General features: G+C 41.1%; 1 protein-coding gene across 1 annotated transcript in view; it reads right to left on the reverse strand.

Annotated features, from left to right (window-relative positions):
- Nucleotides 1-24,380, reverse strand: part of LOC306849665 (protein tweety homolog 2-like) — a 71,280-nt gene that overhangs the window by 17,470 nt on the left and 29,430 nt on the right. Inside the window, exons 3-4 of the mRNA XM_079384858.1 lie at nucleotides 7,092-7,203; nucleotides 817-1,037 (exon numbers count right to left, since the gene is read on the reverse strand). Of these exons, the coding sequence (XP_079240984.1) occupies nucleotides 817-1,037; nucleotides 7,092-7,203 (333 nt within the window). The remainder of the gene's footprint in view (nucleotides 1-816; nucleotides 1,038-7,091; nucleotides 7,204-24,380) is intronic.

Consider the following 24,380-nt stretch of genomic DNA (forward strand, 5'->3'; position numbering starts at 1 on the left):
ACAAGTTCCATCACATCTGTGACACTGTCCAATAGGAGCACAGAAACGCCTTTGTACAAGCGTTCAAACAAGGGTATCGGTCTTGCTAGGTGTAATTTTACAATGGAGGAAATGTTCGTGGAGCTACGGCAACAATACTCCTGCATTTATACCTCTATTTTACCTCAGTTCTCTTTGACAGTACATACCATCCTCTTCATGCCATCCAGATGTGTCCACTGTCAGGTTTTCTGATGACAAGACAGGGTTTTGTCTAGCCATTGTTTGTTTATGCTCATAGCACCCTCTGTCTTGTTCGATGACATCATGCACGTCGTTAATGACGGCATGCGATGAATGCTCATGTAGCATCGTATAGTCTGACATGTTTCTTGTTCAAGACACAACAAGATTTTATAAGTCAAAATCGCATAGTCTGACACAGTGACTGTCTTAACCGACAAAAAATATTGTGTAGTCTGAATGGGGCTTTAGATGTTTGGAAAATAGGATCACATGTTTGAGGAGTAGGGACAGAAGTTTGGAATACAAGGTCACGTGTTTGAGGAGTAGAGCTAGATGTTTAGATAATTGGGTCACAAGTTGGAAAAGCAGAGTCAGAAGTCTAAAAAATAGGGTCACATGATTGAGGAATGAGTTTTCTGAAAGGCTTCTCACTTTTCTGACCCATGTCTACATAAGCAGTCTCTAGAGTACATATAGCTGTCCAGTCTCTGACCTCTGATGAGACATAGGACATGTTCTTGCAAAAGTTTTTAAGAGCACAGAGTGCAGTAAATAAGCCATCATTACCCAACCTGCCCAAAGGCAGCTTACCTGTAGTACTCTATGAGTGAAGTTTTATCCGCGATGGCTGCCAAATCCACTTGCACCTTTCTTGTGTCTGGCATGGCTGTCAGCTGCTGGATAATGTTGTTGGCCATCTGCTGCATGAAGTGCAATGTTTGGGTGTAGTCTCCCCGAGGAGAAAATATCTCATCCAACCGCTCCAGGTGTTCTTTCAGCCCGACCTGCATACTACCCAATGAGTTTCCAACCTGAGAATAGAGACAAGAAAAATGCTGATCACCATTAGAAGGCTAATAATGATGATTGGGCCCACTGGCACAGAGACAAGCAACTGTTTCCAATTAATTCTTTATGGGAGCAAGAGGCATGCACAGGGGATCATGGGATTGCCAGAGGAGTAAAGTAAGTGGCAAGAGTGACAGAAAGCAGAGGAATTCTTTAAGGAAAAAAAAAAAATAAGGCTTTTGATTTCTTTAATTATTACAGATATTTTGAAGAATTTGGGGGTCCAATCATATAGACAGAAAACAACAACAATGAGACATTTCTCAAGATATCTTCTTTTATCTTTCACAGAAAAAAAACCCCGAGTCACACAGGTTTGGAATGTATATGAAGGTGAGAAAATTATGAGTATATGAAATTTTGTGACTTAAGATGTGGTAACAGTGAAATTTTGGTGAGGTTTCAAAGGCAATAAGGGTACATCGTCAATAATTTTGCAATGTATAAAGCGTATCTTATACAGAAATCACTCCTTCAAGATAGAGCTGCACGATTCCAGACGATTAATTGGAGCATTTTGTTTTTGTTGTGATTATTATTATTTTTTTAATTCCTTGTTTTTATTGTTGTGATTATTATTATTTTTAATGACTATTTCACTTCCTTTTATGTAAAGCACTTTGAATTACCACTGTGTATGAAATGCGCTATATAAATAAACTTGTCTTGCCTTGCTCAAAGATTTAATAGACATAGACCAATTGTTGTCATTGAGAAATGACTTAGCTTTGGTGTTTGAATCGAGACAGCGATCTTTTACCAATTAATTATGCAGCTCTACTTCAAGACAAGCGTTTTTTTTGTTCAATGTGGTGAAATTCATGTGAGCAGCTTAATCCAGTTTCAAAATCTGCATGCAAACTTTTTTCCTCCTCACTTGAAATTTCTTGGATTTCATCTGCGGGAATTTGCTTAAAGGAAAATGTGACAGTGTATTTTTTTATGTTATATTAAAGGAGGGTACTAGCTAAACAATTTTCTCAAAATAAAATGTAGATTAACATGGCAGGACATTTCATCACATTTGTTTTGGCAGGCCATCCATTGTTAATGTTAAGGTGGACTTCAAGGCTCAAAACTTGCTCAGAAAGTAACAAAACAATTTTCAGTGAGCTTCATTAGTCCCCGATATCTGTTTTTGACAGATTCACTGAAGCTGGCAGAGAATCAATAATGCTTTCAGGAGGCTTTTGTCAGGTTACCACTAAATATTACTGCTATCTGCCTGCCTAGGTGCAGAGTTATGACTATGAAATATTCTGTGCTTATTTATTTAAAACACTAGAGCCTCTGTTGCAGGCTTGAGTCGATGTCAGAGCTCTAGCCACGTATCTACCTATCTGTAAAGCCTGTAAAAACCAAATGCGGCACAACCCTCAAAGGTGTGTACCATATAGTAGAAAAATAATTGTGAAAAAAGCTTTTATATAAACGTATCCAGCCAGAGTAAGCTACACTAGACTGGATTAATGGCACATAGTCTATATCCGTTTTAAATCTGTTAGATTACATCAAATCATTTATATAATTAATCAGCACAGTGCATCAACTGAAAAAAAATGTAGTTGTATCCAGCCATCTGACCTCTTCTTTCCCTCTTTTTAAAGGCCATCATGCGCCATTTCTGGTAAACCGCTCTCATTCTTGGCAATAATTGTTCATTCTGCTTTCGTTAAAGTGAATTGCAATGTAGCTCTTTTGAATAATAGCTCTATAACTCATAATTTCAAGATAGTGGAAGCATAATTAAGATTCATAAAGATTAAGATTCAAAAGGACTAACATTCATACATTAGATTGACGTTTCTTTGCAGAAGGTGTGGATACTGCATGAAATAGAGTTAGAAGCATGCGAAAAGGCAATCACTATATACTCACAGTTGCAACGGCTATTTTCTGCCACGCAACTACAGTCAGGAGGCGTTTAAAAAGCCTGGAAGCTCAAAAACGTCCTCCACACTCTCCCAATCACTTCAAAATTCATGAATTCAGTTGTGCAATCAAGCTTGGCCTTCAGACGCGGTCCTCTTTGCCTTTCAATTTTAAGAGAGAAACTTCCACAAAAGCTGAAATTGGATTTATGCAGTTGTAGTGAAGCCAATGGCTGTTTGTTGTTCTCATATTCTCAATGTTGTTTTAGTTACAGCAAACAGTGAAAAGGCTGTTCTAGACAGCATATTTAGATATGTTCACCTGACCGTGAAGCAATGCTTTATGGGCCAGTGAGCCAAAGATACACTGGCAGAGAGTGAGAGTGACAGCAGGAAGCTCTCGGAGGCAGTGTATTAGAAGAACAGAGGTTGTCACCACATTGCCAGCAGGTAATGAACATCAGGGCTGTATGAGGAGAAATGTTCTGCCAGCCAGCCAGCCAAATGCTTTGTTTGTCACACTCAACCTGCCATATGCTGAAATACACCACTCTCAAATCCAAGACAATCTGCTGGAAACACTGTTTGTGGGTTGTTTTAAATATAACAGTGGTCAATGCATAGATGGTGGTGCTCAGACGTTTGAACGGGAAAGGAACCATCTTGTCACTTAATCCACATCGATTATAACAAAGAAAATCACTGCCTTTTGTGTTAATAAAAATGTGAAGTCTGTCCAGGACTAGCATACTTCTACATAACATGCAGTATATACTCTTTACTAGTATGCTTGAATCAGTGGAAATATGCATTGATAAATGTTTCAAACCCTATGTTCAGAATGAAATACAGTACTTGCTGATTATTGGCTGAAAACAGCACAGCATACAGTCGTCAACAATCAATAAATATTTCAATATTTATGTACTTGCTTTTAAATGAGTAAAAGGTGTATGTTATAATTTAAGGAACTATCATTTCAACCAAATAGCAATGGCAGCCTATAGAAAACCCAAAATGTTTAAAACAAAGAAATATAATACAATACAAATCTAGTGTAAAAGTCATATTTTCCCACATCGTTTCCTTCAAAACATTTAATAATTTTTTATCAATATGCAACAATAAAACAATACACTGTGTAGTAATAAGTGCATCTGTAAGGCATTTAAAATCAAATTTAGGCTCTTTACGGCATGCACATCTAATTTTAAATACACTTAAACATTGACCCCAATATGCAATGTTAAGTTTAAATGAATATTGTACTTTTTTGGGGGGGGGGGGGGGGGGGGGGGGGGGTTAGTTGTCATTGTTTACAGTAACATCCTAAACTGCAAAACTATTTTACAGTTTTAAAAAAACACAAGTTTTGGCAAAAACAAGTTTTATAAAAAACATTTCAGCCATGAGTCAAAATTATGGATATGATATATTATTATATGTAATTTTCTAGACACCTTATTACTCTAATTGTTTACATTTATGAATGCAAATGAGCTTTTCTGACCCAAAACATGCATAAGCACCATGTTGTTAACTTTGAAACACATTGCGCTCATATTTATTTTATTAAATCATAGTCACTTTTGACGTTTAACCCTCACATTAAGCCATATCGTGATTCCTGGTTTTCTGCCCCCAAATTTAGGAACTCTTCAAATAATAATTAAGCCAACTTGACTTTTTAATCACCTTAAATTTGAAAAACTTACATTTCAGCATTTTTAAAGACCCAAGCAAAATTCCATGCAGAGGCTTCCATGAACATTTGTAAGTGATGATGCAAACAAGATGTTAAATGACAGATTTTGAATTGGATTTATTAAAAGCGAATTTATTGTTGTGAAACTACACAAGTGTGAATCTAATCTAAATGGTATGCTTTTCGGAAAACATAATGGTCAAATAAAAAGTGCATTAAAATCACAGTGATATCACAGAGCTGCTTAATTTTATACCAACGTTTCACTATAAATGTAAACAATCAATTCAAGGCCCAGCTCTACAAACTATGAGTAAGGCATTATGAGATGGCATTCTATCTATTTTGAACATAGCCTATTTAACTTTGTGTTGTTTCTCCTTGTCAGAAAACTTTGATTTAACTGCATTTAATAAAATAAAATTAAATAGTTAAATAACATTTTATATTACATCATTAATTTGAATTTTAAAATTAAATGTTAAATTACATGCAATTTTAAATTAAATTAAATTAAAAGCACGAATATAAAATTAAATAAATTCTCAATAAAGCCTAAATCCTTTGAACAGCAGGACATTCACAGATATTTAAAGCAGACCAGTGAACATGGGTGTATATATAGATTTTTAATCCCCTTTAATTAGATTAGATTAGATTCAACTTTATTGTCATTGCACATGTGGGTACAAGGCAACGAAATACAATAGAGAAGAAGAATACAACATAACATGAGGAAGGAGAGGAGAAAAAAGTAATCCCCATACTATGCTCCTTCGGGAGTACAGTGTGCGAACAAGAAAAACACCTCAGCAACAAAAGCACAATCAATACAGAGACACAGGATTTGCAGGGGGGGGGGGGGGGGTAATCCAGCTCAGACAAGCAGCCATCCGGACCTGCAGCCTCTCAGCGCTAATCACAGACCCGCTTGTCAGACTGGCGGTACAAAGCGGTAAAGGCGTTGGATGGGGGTTTGGGAGGTGAATGCATATCTGTATATATGTGCGTATGTCTGTGTGTATGTGAGTTTGTGTATTTGTAGGCCTGGAGATCCGCCACGCTGGTATTCAAAACAAGTTGTCTCAGTCCGCAGATTGTGATAGCGACACAGCAATTGCCATGGAAACGGCCTTGATCGAGACCCAGACGGAGTCGACAACCAGGTGTCTGTGGGAGGGGTCAGGAAGCAAGAGCGTCTTCACTGCAGTGCTCTTCCGGGGGGTTGTTTTCAGCACGACCTTGTCCGAGTCTGGTTGTTTAGGGAAGCCGAAAGAAGATAAGATTGCAATTGTTTGGTCTTGGTGCGAGCAGCTGCATACCAATTTCACAGCTACTCTCTTTGTCCATTCTGGTCTCCAAATCCATAAATTTTTCTCAGCACAGCCGTGAGCTTCTCTGTGATAGAATCCATATTGCGGTTGATAGTTTCAGTCTCAGTGCTGACCGCTCTGCCCACTGCTTCAATCATGACGGGCAGCCTTGTGAGGCTTTGGACAGCTGTTCCCGTCTTCTGAATTCTCTGATAACCCAGGGCAAATCCAATCAGCAGAAAACCCGTTATCATGGTTCTGAATAGGTAGATGTCTTCAATGTCCTCCACGGAAAGAGCCGCCAGACACACGATCCGCCATCTCTCCCATGCGTCCATCGTGTAGCCAGTAGCGAACGTCCCGTCCGGACAATTGGGCTCCCCCGAACCCAGGGCTCTTGCAGAGAATATGGTGTCAATTGCGTTGAGAGACCAGTTGATCAAATCCATGATTTTTCGGTTTGGAGAGCAGTGCAGAAAGAGTCTCTCAAGTGTTAGACAATAGACAAGACGAGAGAGCAAGCAGGGAAGATAAGGGGAGGAGAGGAGAGAAAGATAGAGAGAGAGAGTGCCACTCATCACATCATACACTCATACTCCAGCAGCAGTGAAAAGCCCCTGAGGCTTCCAGCTCTTAGTTTTTCAGCATGCAGAATGTAACAGGCAAAATTCTGTTCAGGGGGAAGTCGTGGCCTAATGGTTAGAGAGTCGGACTCGTAATCGAAAGGTTGCGGGTTCGAGTCCCCGGCCGGCAGGGATTGTAGGTGGGGGGAGTGAATGTCCAGCGCTCTCTCAACCCTCAATATCACGACTGAGGTGCCCTTGAGCAAGGCACGAACCCCCAACTGCTCCCCGGGCGCCGCAGCATGGCTGCCCACTGCTCCGGGTGTGTGTTCACGGTGTGTGTGTGTGTGTGTGCATTTGTTCACTACTCACTGCTGTGTGTGAGCACTTGGATGGGTTAAACGCAGAGCACCAATTTCGAGTATGGGTCACCATACTTGACAATACGTCACAACTTTTTTTTTTTTGTTTTTTCAGATTTCGTTTTAATCACAGTGTTCCTCAGGCTATTCTAATGAAATAGGACAACATGATGAGTGACAGGTAAAGGAAGTGAAACTCTTACCAGACTGCCAATGCCACCCAGTGTGTGATTGGCATTATAAATGGAGTAAGTCAACTGGTAAACGCCATCGTTGGTTTCGCTGTTTCCATAGAAACCCACACCCACCGCTGAACTGTGAGAAAAACAAATCAAGGCAGAACAAGAGTTTGTTACAAATTGAGTTTCACATCAATAACATTCTTTCATGTTGCTTCAAAATGCTTGTTGAAGATCTGAAACATTAATGTATTTTTGACCACTTCAAATCAAATTCATCTTATGAGATAAAGGATTTTGTTGCCGCTTCATCAAATTATCCTCCTCAGTTCAAAGAAAGGCCATTTATTTGAACTAAACTACAAAAACAGCCTGCTAGCGTCACACGTCAGTGAAGCTTTGGTCTTGGTCCACTTGTTGAAAACACCAGAAGAATTAACAATAAGAGTAAAATGTGATGAAATCTTATTGATTGATTTAAAGTTGTGGGTATATTTTTTTATGACCATTAAGCACATTTATCCCCAAATTGTCATTCCCACTAGTCTCAATAGTGATTCTATAATTTTCCTAAATTTTATAGTAAAATACTGTATAATAATAATAATAATAATAATAATTGTTTCCACATTACAGCAATGCAACCAACATTTTTAATATAATTAATAAGTAATTAATTTTTCTTCAAGAAAAATATATACTACTGTACAAAATCTTTTTTTTAATGTTTTTGAAAGAAGTTTCTGACACAAGAATGCTCATCTAGACTGGATCAAAAATACAGCAAACAGTATTATTGTGTAAGATTATTACAGTGTTATTTTAATTTTCTATTTCAATATATTTTAAATTGTCATTTATTCCTGTGATGCAAAGCTGAATTTTCAGCATCATGACTCCAGTCTTCAGTGTCACATGATCCTTCAGAAATCATTCTAATATGCTGATTTGATGCTCATTTCTTATTAATCAAAGCTAAAAACAGGTGTGCTGATTAATATTTTTGTGGAAACCATGTAAAAAAAAAATTCAGGATTCTTTGATTATTAGAAATTTCAAAAAACAGCATTAATTTGAAAAAAATAAAATAAATACAAATTGTTTGTAACAAAAATGTGCTTACAGAAACTTTTGATTGATTTAATGAATCCTTGGTGAATGAATCCATTGAGGAAAAAAAAATAATAATAAAATAATAAAAAAAGACTGACCCCAGTTAGTAGTGTTTATAAATAAATATATACTTGTGTTGATTTGGAGATAAATTGTGTCCTGGAAATTGTTTACAGGTTTTGTGAGATTCACTGAAAGTATTCTTGTTACCTTGTGTATTGAAATGCCCTTGTTTCACAAATCACAGGTTTCATTTTGGCATAAAACAAAGAGTAGTCATCTAAAACACACTTGACTCCAGCTGTTACTGCAATAAACATGAAAGTGTGCTCACCTCTACCAGTTTGGCAATAAAATTCATTATTTTGACTCATTTTTGGTCTCATGGTAGCTTCTAATGTGAAATCTGAGTAAATGTTTCAAAGCAGTCTCCAAAATTGTAGTCTACCTAATTAGACTGTTGTGTTGTGTCATAACAGCTCGGCAAACCAGTCTGCTTGCTCTCTTGTCCAGACAGCATCAGATCAGCTTCATTAAGCAACCTCATCATAACTATGTGTGTAGACCGTCAAGCATTAGGGCCACTCAGTCAATCTCAGTCAGCAAGGGATCCAACCCCCACTCCTTATGTTAGAGCCGCTATATGAGACACAGTCCAGGTGTGATATTTCCCCTGCTTTTGGAAAATCTCTTCTGTTTTTTAGATATATTAATGTATTGACTGTACAGTACTGTCACATACTACTGAATTTGAATACAAGGACAGCATTTAATACAGAATGGAAGAATTGTCAGGGTTACTGAAATTAATGAATAGAATATAACATAGGCTACAACAAGTTTTAACCTGGCCCATGGGCAAACATAACTGGGGTTTCCAGATATTAAAGGGATAGTTCACCCAAAAATGAAAAAAAAAAAAAAAATCTGATATTTGTTGAGAAGAGTCAATAGTACATAGAAAAAAAGTATATGAACATTTGTATTTATACAGTACATTTATTTTTTACGAATGTATTACATGTAAAGTAGTGTGAAGTGTAACAGTGCACTCTGTTAGTATTACCTGATGTAAACTATGGCAACAGTTTGGATGACAGTTACTGTACTGAAATGCAGAAGGCTGCACTTATGTATGCCATATTTCCTTTCAAAAGTACAAATTTACACATTACTGTATGTGGGATATTGATTGAAAGATATAGATTGAAAGATATTGATATTTATTCAAAATGTTTGAATTATTGAGGATATGGTCAATCTCCCAATTTTTAACTGCACCCTTCAGCCATTGTAAGGCCATGACTGACAACATTATTTAATCTGATAGGCACCTCTGTCCTTGGCCTCTTCTTCCTCTGTTTTGCCTTTGTACCCTTCCATGCATCATTACTCCTCTTCTTCCTCTCGGCTGTTGACCCCGATCGTTTTCTGGATGTTCTCCCATCGTCAGAATTTATAACTTTTGTGTTGTCTTCTGTCTGTATATGCTTTCCAATTGAAGGGTCATAAAATGCACCTTTGAGCTATTTCAGAGAACGTACTAGGTTACGTATGTAACCCAGGTTACCTGAAGGGAACGAGAGCTGCGTCCGAAAACGCTATGGGAACGCCTTCAGCGTGACCACGCTCTGAATATCACCTGTAATCAGTCAAAATAGAAGGCGAGGCGTCACGGGCGGGGTGACGTCACGACCAGGAAGTATATAAGCACGTGTGGCGGAGCCTGGTGTCAGGACGAAAGGACGGAGGAGCCTGGAGTGGCTCGGATGTCGAGGTTATAGAACCTGGCGAATGTCAGGGGCGTGGACCACCCAGCAGCGTTGCAGATGTCCTGCATGGAGACACCTGCCAAGAAGGCCTTGGACGCCACCACACCTCGTGTCGAGTGCGCTCTGACTCGCAACGGCGGGGGACGCTCAGAGGCCTCGTATGCTAGATTAATGGCATACACCAGTGCTTCTCAAAGTCCGGACTCCGGTCCGGATCCAGACCCGGAGGGAATTCAATCCGGACCCGCTTCTATTTCATATTTCAAGTACACTAATTATATTTCCTACTTTGATAAACGCACGTTAAACTTGTAAATCATTTGTTTATTTATTCTTATTTTTTATGTCTTTTTGGAGAAGGTCCGAAATTGCAGGCGAGATATTGAAACTTTTCCTTCATGACATTTGTTGTCATCATGACATCCAGTGAGCGTATGACGTTTGACATAATCGGCGACATTTCACCGCTAATATTTTAATTTTTTTGTTTTGTTATCACTTATATTATGGCAATTTGTCTTATAGCAGTGCCCAGTGTATACATTTATTTGTGGCGGCTTGTCACAATATCAAAACTGACCGCTACAAATAGATTTTACAAAAGGCTTATACTTCGTTGAATAAACTGAGCACTGCGCGTTTCAAAAATAAAATGCTGCACGGGTGTTTTTATATGAATGTATCTTTTAAAAGAACCGTCCGTTTTCTTCAGAAAAGCTTTGATGCCAATTTTCATTTGGTCTTTCCTGTAATGACTGATAAAGTCAGCGCTTATTTGATTACAGTCGTTACCGGGGAAACAGCTATATATCACGCTCCAACAGCGCCTCCTGCTGGCAGAGAATCAACTTGCATTTGCTAGTCTGCGGGAAACACTGGTGTCTGTCAGCAAACATAAACAAAGCATGCTTCAGAGCTGTTTTGAGAAGGTGCGTAAGTTTTGAGCCATGTATTATTACTATGAATTAGGCTACTACTACTACTATTACTATCTTGTGCCCTGCAATAACCATTTACGCAAACTCTCTTTTGATATAAAGGGAAAAAAAGAGAAAATCGGCCCAAAAAGCAGCATCATATATCGGCCATAGGCTGCCCTGATTTCTAAATATCGGCATTGGCCAGAGAAAAAACATTATAGCTTCTACTGCTGACACTTAAATTAATTGTTTTGCCACTTTTGCACTTGTTATTAAAGTATTTTGAATGCAAAGGGAACCTTTTTTTTTTTTTTAAATGAGTGTTTATTTGTTATATGTTATGTATGTTTATTAAAAACACGTTTTGCAATAACCAATTGTTCCGGACCTTTGACACTGATGAAAATTCAGATTTGGACCTTTGAATGTAGACTTTGAGAACCCCTGGCATACACTATCCACCTACTAAGAGTGGGCTTCGTAGCAGGAAGACCCCTCTTAGGCGGACCAAAGCACACAAGCAATTGGTCTGACTTTCTCCACAGGGCAGCTCTGTGGATGTACGTGCCCAGTGCTCGCACTGGGCACATACAGTTGTGCCTTTCCTGGTCTGGTTCCCCGAAGGGAGGAGGACAGAAGGCCTGGAGTACGACTGGCTGTGGTACGACCGTTGGAACCTTCGGTACGTACCCCGCACGGGGGTAGAGAAAGACTTTCGCCGAACCGGGCGCAAAGTCAATACACAAAGGGGCCATAGACAAGGCCTGAAGGTCACCCACCCTCCTCAGAGAAGTGATGGCCAACAAGAAAACGAGTCAAGTCTTACTGGTGAGGAGTCTGTCCAAGATCTCCTCAATAGGCTTAAAAGGTGCCACGCACAGAGCCTCCAGTACCATAGCCAGGTCCCACGTGGGGACACGTGATCGTACAGGCGGCCTCAGCCTCAGCGCACCGCGGAGGAAACGTGTAACTAGGGGGTGTCTACCCACTGACTGACCACTACTAGGGGCGTGGTATGACGAAATAGCTGCCACGTAGACCTTAATAGTGGAGTGGGTTAAACCTGCGGAGAAATGGGCCTGCAGGAACTCCAGAACTGCGCGAATCGAGCAGTTGACTGGGTCGAGCTGGCGGTCCCCGCACCAAGAAGTGAAGAGTTTCCACTTCAAGGCGTACAGTTTCCTCGTGGAGGGAGCTCTGGATTGGAGGATGGTCTCGACAACCTCGGTTGACAGACCGGAAGCTATGAGTTGTGCCCCCTCAGGGGCCATACCCACAGCTTCCACAACTCCGGGCGAGGGTGCACTATGGTGCCCCTGGCCTGTGAGAGGAGATCTCTCCTGATCGGCACCGGCCACGGGGTGCCGTCGAGGAGAGAAATAAGGTCTGAGAACCATACTTGGCCCGGCCAGAACGGTGCTACTAACAGTAGACTGACCTTGTCCCGGCGCACTCTCGCCAGAACTCCCGGGAGCAGAGCGATCGGGGGGAAGGCGTACATACGAAGCCTCGGCCACGTCTGTACCATAGCGTCCAGTCCCAGAGGAGCTGGAGGAGCTAGAGAGAACCAGAGGGGACATTGTGCTGACACTGCTTGACAGTGGATGGCTGGCCCTCCTGACTGCCGTGAGGATCGACTCGATCCGAGCAGGGGTCAAACGAGCCTGCATCGTGGTCGGATCCCACACCACGCCTAGATAAGTGGTTCTCTGAGCTGGAGAAAGCACACTTTTCCTGGCATTTAGTCTTAACCCCAAGTCTTTCATGTGGGCGAGAACGACATCTCGATGTCGATGTCGAGCGAGGATCAACCAATCGTCGATATAATTGAGTATGCAGATGCCCTGCAGTCGCAACGGGACCAGAGCCGCATCCACACACTTGGTGAAAGTGCGGGGTGAGAGTGCTAGGCCAAAGGGAAGAACCCGATACTGGTACGCTTTGCCCCCGAAAGCGAACCTCAGGAACGCCTAGATAAGTGGTTCTCTGAGCTGGAGAAAGCACCTGACCTGCTGCTGCATACCCCCTGCCCACTAAGGATGATGTGGTGCGCAGAGGCTTAGTGGGCAGAGTAGGAACCTTCAGAGACGATGCCGTGGAAGGAGACCAAAGCAATCGCAACTTGTTCAAAAAAATTAGAAACTGCTTTTATGATGTGCACAAGTGACTTGATGATGTGGAGGTTGAACAAGTAGTTTTGAAAATTTAATTTCTGTTCTGAGAAATGCACCAAAGCAACTGAGAAAAACTAAGATATTTTGAGATAAAAACAAATCTGTGGTTCTTTTATGTGTGTCACAGGACATTATGTCACACTAAAGGACAGAAATGGTAGTTATTAAATTATTTCTATTTAATTCTGAACATGTCAAAGGAGAAAGAAAGTTTAATTTTGATACAAACATTGTATTTTAAAACAAAAAATTATTTTAATCAACAAAATTCAGTCTCTTAGTCAATCAGTTCAGTCTCTTAGTCAATGTTACTGAAACTCTTCTAGGCCCCTGCTGTGTGCGTGGCACATTCTTTTTAAGGCGCACTTTTTATAGTATGTACTTTCTGCATTGTTCAATTAGAATTGTCTCTCTATATTTCCATGTCTCCTCTCTTCCACTAATTTCTCTCCCTCAATTCTTTCTGCTTTTATGCTTATTGTCATGACACTTTATAACAGTAACAGTTCCTGAGACATTAAAATAGAAAAACATTCTTTTAAATCTGCAATAATATTTCACAATATTAGGCTACAGTTTTTTCTTTTTTTTTTGATCAAATAAATGCGGGCTTGATGACCATAAGACACTTTCATAATGCTGCATAATTATCAAAAGTGGTAATATAATAAAGTCCTTTCACGTCACCATTTCGCCAGCCTACACCTCACATAATAGGCCTGTAGGTGGCACTTGGGCTTAAATAACAATGATAGTTTCATCAAATAGTAAAATGTGTATATCACACATAAATATAAGTAAATTGAATAAGCCTACTGATTTCCATTATTGCGACTTTTGTAGTCATTTAGCATACATTTTCTCAGCGATGTAATCTGATTTATAAAATGAGACAAATCGCAGATCCAGATCGCTCCACAAATAAGATTGTCGGTTTCATGTAATTTTCTAACGATTTATGAATAAGAACGGAAAATAACCACTCCACTTCACATATTGTCCAATGAAATTTGAACTTCTTGTGCCAGATCATGATTGGTTGATGTATTATAACTACATGACTAATGGGCATTGATGAATTGTGTAATATTCTAAAATATGTAATATATGGATTTTTTAATAAATCGACACACTAGCATTGATTATTGATGAAAAATGTTTAAAATATTGTTTGGTTTATTTTTTTCCTTCCGTCGACCCATAGGCACTCACTGAAAGAACCATGTATGGCTTAAGAGGCTATGGTTTCCGAACAGACTGTGGAATATCAGTCAGTCGAGCAAAACGCACACAACCCATAGCTACGTCTCAGATTGACAGATATGTAAAAAATAAACAGGAATTTTCCGACTTTTTAGCGATTAATTTGTATTAATTTGACATGTTAATTTGTATTAAAATGCATTTTGTTTTATTGACCACAATATCATTGCTATTTGTCCCAGAGGGGCACTTTTGAATAATTTTGAGAAAGGGCAGGGGCTCGAGCCCCCAAAACCCCCCTTCTGCACGTGCCTGGTAAAGAGAATTGAGAGAAAATATGATGCGTGTCAGATCCGCGTCACATTCAGCAGTGACATCTCTTAAAGAAATAGCAGCCAAAAACAACCTAATAACCAGCTGCTGTGATGTCTGTTCCTCAAGAATTAAAAAAAAGGAAATCAATAACTTTTACATAGCTGTAAGTATTTACCTGTATTTAGTTTAGAATTTAGTGTTTGATAACTTTATTCAATTTCTGTAAGATTTCTGCTGAGGGGCACAGGTAGCCTAGCTAAATATAACATTTATTATAATGGGTCTATGTGAAGATTGTTTTAAGTTGAATTAAATTAGAAGTTATTTTTAAAGTCTAATAAATGTTAAAATTGATAGCTCTTAATTATAATGTAATGTTTAATGGCTATAATCAATGGTTAAATATTAGGTGAAATGTTTTTGGGGGGGGGGATCAGTATTATTTGGTATCAGTGATACTGGCCTTCGTCATAAAAAAGATACAATTAAACAAATGTTAAAAATATGTTGTTTGTACATTAATTTGACGATTGAATGTGAAATTATTGCAATATAAAAGTATAATTAAAGTATATTTAAAAACTTTATTGTTAAGTGGGATTAATCACAATTAATTTCAGAAAAATGTGTGATTAATTAGTAAAAAAATTTATTCGATTGACAGCACTAATATATATATATATATATATATATAATTCTGGTGTAAAAATTCAAATTAATGTTAAAACTAAGAATAACAAGGGCTCTGACAAAAACTTTCTTTAAATGCTTTTAAATTGTTTTATCGGGAAATCGGTTTTGAAAATGACCGATAACCATAAAAATGCTTAATAACAGCACCGATAATTGGCCAGGCTGATAATTAGTTGACCCCTGGTAAGTCCATGTGACTTCAGTGGTTCACCCATAATTTTATGAAGCTACAACAATACTTTGTGTGTGCAAAGAAAACTACAATATTGACTTTATTCAACAATTTCTTCTCTTTCTTGTCAGTCTTCGCTGTTCATTCAAGAGAGTATGAATAAAAAAATTATTCTCGTAGCTTCAAAACATTACGGTTGAGCCACTGATGTCACATGGACTGTTTTAACGATGTCCTTACTACCTTTCGGGACTTGAACGTGGTAGTTGCGTTGGTGTATATGCAGGGTCAGAAAGTTCTCTGATTTCATCAAAAATATTTTAATTTGTGTTCCGAAGATGAACAAAGGTTTGGAATGACATGAGGGTAGAGTAATTAATGACAGAATTTTCATTTTTAGGTGAACTATGCCTTTAAGAGATACATTCCCAAATCAGAGCTTCACACTTGCACAATACAGAAATATCTGCTGTGTTTTACTTATTTTTCTTAACCTGGCATCCATGTGCATGACTTGTGTATCTTATTTTCTTTGATGGCTTCAGCAGAAAGGCTATTTTTCAGACTGTTAGATGAATATATTCAGTCTGTTATTATAAACATTTAATATGATATAGCCATCTGTCTGTCTGTCTGTCTGTCTATCTATCTACCTATACATTATCCATCCATCCATCTATTCATTACACTTTATTTTGATAGTTCACTTTAGACATTCTACTTACTATAAGTAACTTTGTAACTACATGTCTACTAACTCTCAGAGCAGACTGTTAGGGTAGGTTTAAGGTTAGTAAAATAAGTTGACATATACTTGCAGAGTTTCTTATAGTCAGTATGTTGTGTGTTGTGGACTCATCAAAATAAAGTGTTAGAAGATATTAAGCAGACAGTCTACTAACACGCTAATGACTGTTAGTTGACATGTAGTTGCAAAGTTACTTACTGTTAGTAGAATGTCTAAAGTGGACTATCGAAATTAAGTGTTACCACATATTCATCCATTTGTCCATCTATCCCTCTGTCACCCAGAACACCTCAGAAATGTGTGTCATTACCTTAACAACCAGCTCTAGCAACAATATAAGAAACAGCCAAAATGCACTGAAAGACATTCAACAACATAAGGCATATAACTTTGAAACAGTTTTGATTTCTCAACTTTTCTTTTCTAGTTAATTAATAAAAAAGATAAATAAAATAAAATAAATAAATTAAATAAATAAATAAAAACCCACACTGAAGTGGAGGAGGAGGATTAGAAAACCTCAAGGCCAGTTTAAACACTCACAAAACCCAGGGATATCAAAGTCATTATTGGTTGAAGGCTAAATTAGACAAAACACCAAGCAGACTATTTTTTTTTTTTTTTCATTTTCTTCTTCTTTTTTTTTTTTTTTTTTTTTAATCTTGGCATACTCATGCAGAGTGAACATGTGCTCCCCTGAAAAATTACATTAACCTTATATTAAATTAACTATTTTATATTCATTAACTAGACCTAGAATGACTCTTTTTCCATGTTCTGTGCTTATTTCAAGGACAAAATTTGAATGTCTAAGCCAGTAGTAATTTGGTATTCATGTCATGATTTATTTCTCTAGCATTTTTCCCTTGTACCTGTCTGTCATTATTGCCATTACTGAGTGACTCAAACCTAAAAGTGGGACAAATCAAACTGTGTCACTAAAGACTGGGACATGTTCCGGCGCAGCTCTGATGACGTCAGCTTGTTTACGGAAGCGGTTGTGGGATTTATCGAGAAACTAATGGATGATACGGTGCAGAAAACCATCATCAGGACGTTTCCCAACCAGAAGGCGTGGGTGGATAAAACCATCCGCGACGCCCTGAGATCCCTCTCCGCTGCCTACAACACAGGGCTCACCACCGGGAACATGGATGACTACAAGGCTGCATCTTACAGCGCGCGCAGAGCGGTGAAGGAGGCGTAGCAGCGCTACGGGAGGAAACTAGAGTCGCAATTCCAACATGGCAGCTCTAGGAGCCTGTGGCAGGGACTTAGAACCATCATGGACTATAAAACACCACCCTCCAGATTGGGGAATGCGGACGCTTCTCTGGCTGACGAGCTGAACACTTTTTATGCTCGCTTCGAGGCTGCAGCTAATCACGCTAGCGGTGCTAGCAGTGCTAACTGCATGCACGCTGAGGAAGCCGGTGAGGACAATGTGTTCACCATCACGGAGCATGACGTGAGGAGGGCATTCAGGAGAGTGAACATCAGGAAGGCAGCAGGACCAGATGGCATCACAGGTCGGGTTCTGAAGGCCTGCGCTGACCAGCTAGCACCGGTGTTCACTGTGATCTTCAACCTCTCCCTGGAACAGTCCATAGTCCCCTCATGCTTTAAGCAGTCCACCATTGTTCCTGTCCCCAAGAAACCAAAGCCCACCTGCCTAAACGACTATCACCCTGTAGCCCTCACATCAGTGGTGATGAAGTGCTTTGAGAGACTGGTCAGAGACTTCTTCATTGCATCACTACCAGACACACTGGATCCACTACAGTTTGCATACAGGCATAACCGCTCCACGGAGGATGCCATCTCACACCTCCTCCACACCACAACAAGTCACCTGGACTGCAGAAAAGGGAATTATGTAAAAATGCTGTTTGTGGACTACAGTTCAGCGTTTAACACCATAATTCCCTCCACACTCACCTCCAAGTTGGAGGTCCTTGGTCTCAGCACATACTTGTGCCAATGGATCTCCAGCTTCCTGAAGGACAGACAGCAAGCCGTACGGATGGGTAAACACACCTCATCCTCCATCACCCTAAGTACTGGAGCCCCTCAAGGTTGTGTTCTGAGCCCCCTGCTGTACTCACTGTACACTTATGACTGTGTGGCCACTTCCAACTCCACCACCATCATCAAGTTTGCTGATGACACTGTTGTGTTGGGCCTGATCTCAGACAACGACGAGACGGCCTACATACAGGAGATTAAGAACCTGGAGAGTTGGTGCCAGGTGAATAGTCTACACCTGAACATCAGCAAAACTAAGGAGCTGATAGTGGACTTCAGTACGAAGCAGGAGCGGTCATACCAGCCGATCACTATCAACGGGACTCCAGTGGAGAGAGTGGACAGCTTCAGATACCTGGGTGTTCACATCACGCAGGACTTGACTTGGTCCTGTCATACCAGCACCCTGGTGAAGAAGGCCAGGCAGCGTCTGTACCATCTGAGACGCTTAAGGGACTTTAGACTTCCCTCTCGGGTGCTTAAGACTTTTTACACCTGCACCATCGAGAGCGTCCTGACGGGCAGCATCACTTCCTGGTTCGGGAACTGCACTATGCAGGACAGACGAGCCCTCCAGAGGGTGGTGCGTTCAGCGGAACGTACCATCCACACCGAGCTCCCTGACCTGCAGGAGATCTACAGCAAGCGGTGCCTGACCAGGGCCAGGAAGATAGTGAAGGACCTCAGCCATCCCAACAATGGACTCTTTTCTCTGCTGCGTTCAGGGAGGCGCTTCCGCTCCATGAAGGCGAACACAGAGAGAATGAGGAGGAGCTTCTTCCCGCAGGCCATTCGGAGTCTTAACCTCTCTCCACTCTAATCACATCACCCCACACTTCCACTTTGCACATTTTCAAATAAAATCTGCACTAATTTGTAGAAGGTTACGTAAGGATAAATGAGTGGGACTTACATACCATTTGTCTTTTGTCTTTAGTATTCCTTTTACTCACTTATACACTTTACTGCACTGCACTGCACAGCACACGGACACTTTATCACTGACATACACTTTATTTTTTATAGAATCTATATAGAATCATATTCTATTTTTTATTCTTCATATCTATTTTTATTCTCATATCTATTTTTTATTTTATTTTATTGTTAGTTTATTTCTGTATATATGTTTACTGTACTTTTTCTATTTGTATTTTTGTAAACTTGAGGTTTTTCTTAATTTTGTTGGACAATTTGTTGTAGTCGTACAATACATTTCACGATATGTCATACTATGTATGTATATGTATGTGACAAAATAAAATTTGAATTGAATTGAATAAAGGACACTGCTAGCCATAGATCTGGTTTCAGATGAAATGCATGAATTTTCATGTTGTATAATTAAAATAAATGCTCTCTATGATTAAATCTCAAAATGGCGCCGCTGATGGCAGCTATTGTGCGTTGCTCCTCAGTGTTCGTATTGTTTTTGTTTGTTTTTCCTGTTTTTTGTTTTTCAAATAAGATCAGTTTTACCAGGGATGATCTGCTGAACATTCGGCAGAACACACCACAAAATCTTCTACCGGTTTTTGATTTTTCGGACGTTTTGCTGGACATTGTAGTTGGTGGAGCCGTAGCTCTGGTCAAACGCTACAGGAGGCGCAGACGGGGAAAGCAAGCCGGCGCGCTCGTGAAACTTCGTCAGCGCGGATTTAGAATGGCGTTACCTAGCATCCATTTGTCGAATCTCCGCTCTCTACCCAACAAAACGGACGAACTCCTTCTGCTCTCCAGACAAACAAGGACTTTTCTAACTTTGCTGCTCTGTGTTTCACGGAAACCTGGTTGAATGGCGACATACCGGACAGCGCGATTCATCTGCCTAATTACCAGCTGATCAGAGCAGATCGGGACACAGAATCAACGGGGAAATCGCGCGGCGGCGGGACATGCTTTTACATCAATGAGAGGTGGTGTACAGATGTAACTGTGTTAAAGAAGATGTGCTGCTCAGATCTAGAAACGCTCTTCATTAACTGCAAGCCGTTCTATTTGCCACGGGAGTTCTGCTCGTTCATTCTCGTGAGTGTTTACATTCCACCGCAAGCGCACGTGAGCACAGCTTTACAGAAACTCGCTGATCTGATCACAGAGAGTGAACAACAACACCCGGACTCTGTTTTAATCATTCTCGGGGACTTTAATAAAGCAAATCTCTCCCGTGAACTGCCAAAATACAGACAGCATATCACATGTCCCACCAGAGACAGTAATATATTGGATCACTGTTACACAACAATAGGACGCATATCACTCGGTTCCACGAGCAGCTTTAGGACTCTCTGATCACTGTTTGGTTCATCTTATTCCATCCTACAGGCAGAAACTTAAGTCTGCAAAGCCTGTATTAAGATCTGTTAAAAGATGGACTAACGAAACAGAGCGGGATTTACAAGCCTGTTTCGACCTGACTGATTGGACTGTTTTTGAAGCTGCGGCAAATGATCTGGACGAGCTCACAGAGACTGTAACATCTTATATCAGTTTCTGTGAGGACATGTGCATTCCTACCAGGACTCATCTATTCTACAACAATGACAAACCATGGTTCACTGCCAAACTCAGACAGCTCCGTCAGGCCAAAGAAGATGCTCACAGAAAGGGGGATAAAGTCTTGTACAAACAGGCCAAATACACACTGGAAAAGGAGATCAGAGTGGCAAAGAGGAATTATTCTGACAAGCTCAGGAACAAATTCTCTTCCAGTGATCCTGCTTCAGTGTGGTTAGGATTGAAGGACATCACCAGCTACAAAACACCACCCCCCAGCACTCTGGAGAATCAACACCTGGCAGACGACTTAAACAAGTTCTTTTGTCGTTTTGAACGATCACCCCACACCCGCCCAGAACACCCCTCCACACAATCATTCACACCTCCAGCAACCCCTCTCTCCCCCACACCTACAATTCAAATCAGCGAAGATGATGTGTGCCAGGTCTTCAGGAAGAACAAAAGAAGGAAAGCACCTGGTCCAGATGGTGTGTCACCAGCCTGCCTAAAAATCTGTGCTGAGCAGCTGGCCCCCATCTTCACACAGATCTTCAACAGATCACTGGAGCTGTGTGAAGTCCCCTCATGCTTCAAACGCTCCACCATCATCCCCGTCCCAAAGAAACACAAAATTGCTGGACTTAATGACTACAGACCTGTGGCCCTAACGTCTGTAGCCATGAAATCATTCGAAAGACTGGTTTTGGCTCATCTGAAGGACATCACTGGACCGTTACTGGACCCCCTGCAGTTTGCCTACAGAGCAAACAGGTCTGTGGATGATGCAGTCAACATGGGACTGCACTTCATCCTGCAGCATCTGGACAGACCAGGGACTTATGTGAGGATCCTGCTTGTGGACTTCAGCTCTGCTTTTAACACCATTATCCCGGAAACCCTTCAAAATAAACTAACTCAGCTCTCCGTCCCCACCTCCGTCTGCCAGTGGATCAACAGCTTCCTGACAGACAGACAGCAGTTAGTAAAGCTTGGCAAATTCACATCCAGCACTCGAACCATCAGCACTGGAGCTCCTCAGGGCTGCGTTCTCTCCCCACTGCTCTTCTCCCTCTACACCAACGACTGCACATCTAAAGACCCCTCTGTCAAGCTCCTGAAGTTCGCAGACGACACCACACTGATCGGCCTCATCCAGGACGGTGACGAGTCTGCTTACAGACAGGAGGTTAAGGAGCTGGCTGTCTGGTGCAGTCTCAACAACGTGGAGCTTAACACGCTCAAAACTGTGGAGATGATCGTGGACTTCAGGAGAAACCCCCCTGCTCTCCCCCCACTCACCATCATGAACAGCACTGTGACTGCAGTGGAGTCATTCAGATTCCTGGGCACCACCATCTCTCAGGACCTGAAGTGGGATATTCACATTGACTCCATTGTCAGGAAGGCCCAGTAGAGGTTGTACTTTCTTCGCCAGCTGAGGAAGTTCAACCTGCCACAGGACTTACTGAAACAGTTCTACTCTGCCATCATTGAATCCATCCTCTGCACCTCAATAACTGTCTGGTTCAGCTCAGCTACCAAATCTGACCTCAGAAGACTACGGAGGGTAGTCCGGACTGCTGAGCGAATCATTGGTACAACCCTCCCCTCTCCAAGAACTGTACTCATCCAGAGTGAGAAAAAGGGCTGGTAAAATCACTCTGGACCCCTCACATCCAGCACACAACCTCTTTGAACTGTTACCATCTGGTCGACGCTACAGAGCTCTGAGCACCAGAACGACCAAACACAGGAACAGTTTCTTCCCTCAGTCAACACTGTATAATCTCATGAACACTCAATAAATAAACGTAGAACACACAACTAATTCATTATCCATTCACCACACTCACTTATTTTATTTTTATTTTCTCATTTCTAATTTGCACATAGTTGACCTGTACATACATAGTCGCCTATATTATATATTGTGTATTTTTTATTTTTTTTGCTGCTTTGTACATTGGTTATTGGCTATTTCTTGTTATTTTGTTTTATTACCTGTGTGCTGTCCTGTTACTGTCTTTCTGTTGCACTGTGGAGCTTCTGTCACTATAACAAATTCCTTGTATGTGTAAACATACTTGGCCAATAAAGCTCATTCTGATTCTGATTCTGATGAGTACATGATACTTGTATGTAGTAAATGGCATAAATATTACGGAGTGTCTATTTACACAGCCCGTCTTGTTGGCAAAGGCTATTTACACTAACTCCACCCACTAATGTGTGATTGAGTTAGTCAAGACTAAAGAAAGACGCCAATTCAATATCAGTTTCAGTGGCTTAGCTGATATTATGCATGCTTTCTGCCATGATCGACCCGAGTTCGAGTCCGCCTTTTGCTGAATTTTTTTTCTCCCTTTTCAAATCTAATATTGCATCAGAAAGGCATTCATTTTAAATAAAAATGAAAATAATCAAAAAGTTGAAAATAAGAGTATTGGGTAGGGTTAGGGTAGGTGTAGGGAGGGCTTTATTGTCCCAATAAGGTGGCATCCATTTAATAATTTGAATTAAAACTATAATTTACACTTAATAATGTGACGAGTCGGCTGCCTCCCCCCTTTATCATCATCACCACACCGTCCCGTATTCGCCGCCCTTCACCAGGCTCCTGACGGGAGTGGGTGTGTGAGAGAGGAGGGGCGCTGAAACAGCCAGGGCTGGCGGCGTGTGATGAGGCGCACCTGATGTGAATAGAGCCTCATCACCGCCGCTGTTTAAATGCCGAGCGCGCCTCTCCTCGGGAGACCGGTCTCTTCCCCGTGCATGCACGCTGGTGTCCTCGTGGGTCCAGGAAGGGCGTGTCGAGTAGGAGGACTGCCGCACCCGTTAAGACAGCTGACGGGCCAGGATGCCAGGCCGTCGAGTCCCCCAGAAGCTCCGGGGGCCTAGGAGTAGGATGAAGCCGCCGCCACTCGCTCCCGGACCCGAGAGGGGAGCGCGTGCGGCCACCGGACTCCGCCCCTTCCCTGGACCCTTCCCTCCTTCACAAGCCCCGCAGCACGACGAGGACACCAGATCCCCCTGTTTATTTTGGGACACTTTTTCCCCTTGGACACTATTTTTGTTGATTTATTGTTTAATAAAAACCTCTCCGAGGCCTGACGCCACGCCCACTGTGTCTGTCGTTTGCTCTTCCCGCCACAATACGTTGTTATTGCGTACTGTTTTATAATGTACTACAATATGGAGGTGCAGATAATTGCCACTATTTGCAATAAGTAGTATAAATATAGCAGACAATCTTGCTATTTTAACATAGTGTAAATAGAATCCATTGCTATTTGCACTTAGTGTTATTATTAGCTGTGAACAAAAACAGTCTAAAAATGCCTTTGATGCAAATATTAGAAACCCACTGAAGAACAGTGGGGAGTGAGCAGATGGCATAAATTGTCCTGCTATAATAACTCCTCAACAGGATGTGTGTGTGTGTGTGTTGGTGTGGGGGCAGGTGGTCTGAGTGAGAATCCTGTCTCTGATTTCCCCCAAGCATGATGGATTCCAGGCTCTTTCCTTATATCATTACTAGAACTCCCTCAGGCTAGCAGCATTTCGGCTCCCATTAGCCAGTGAGTGTGTGATCCCAGCTCTCGCCCTTTGCTTCCAGCACACTGCTGAAATCACTTCTCATCTGGTTACATCTCACTTACAACCTGCACCTCTCCATTTA

This window comes from Barbus barbus (genome assembly GCF_936440315.1).
Source record: "Barbus barbus genome assembly, chromosome: 3".
In the NCBI taxonomy this organism is placed as follows: Eukaryota; Metazoa; Chordata; class Actinopteri; order Cypriniformes; family Cyprinidae; genus Barbus; species Barbus barbus.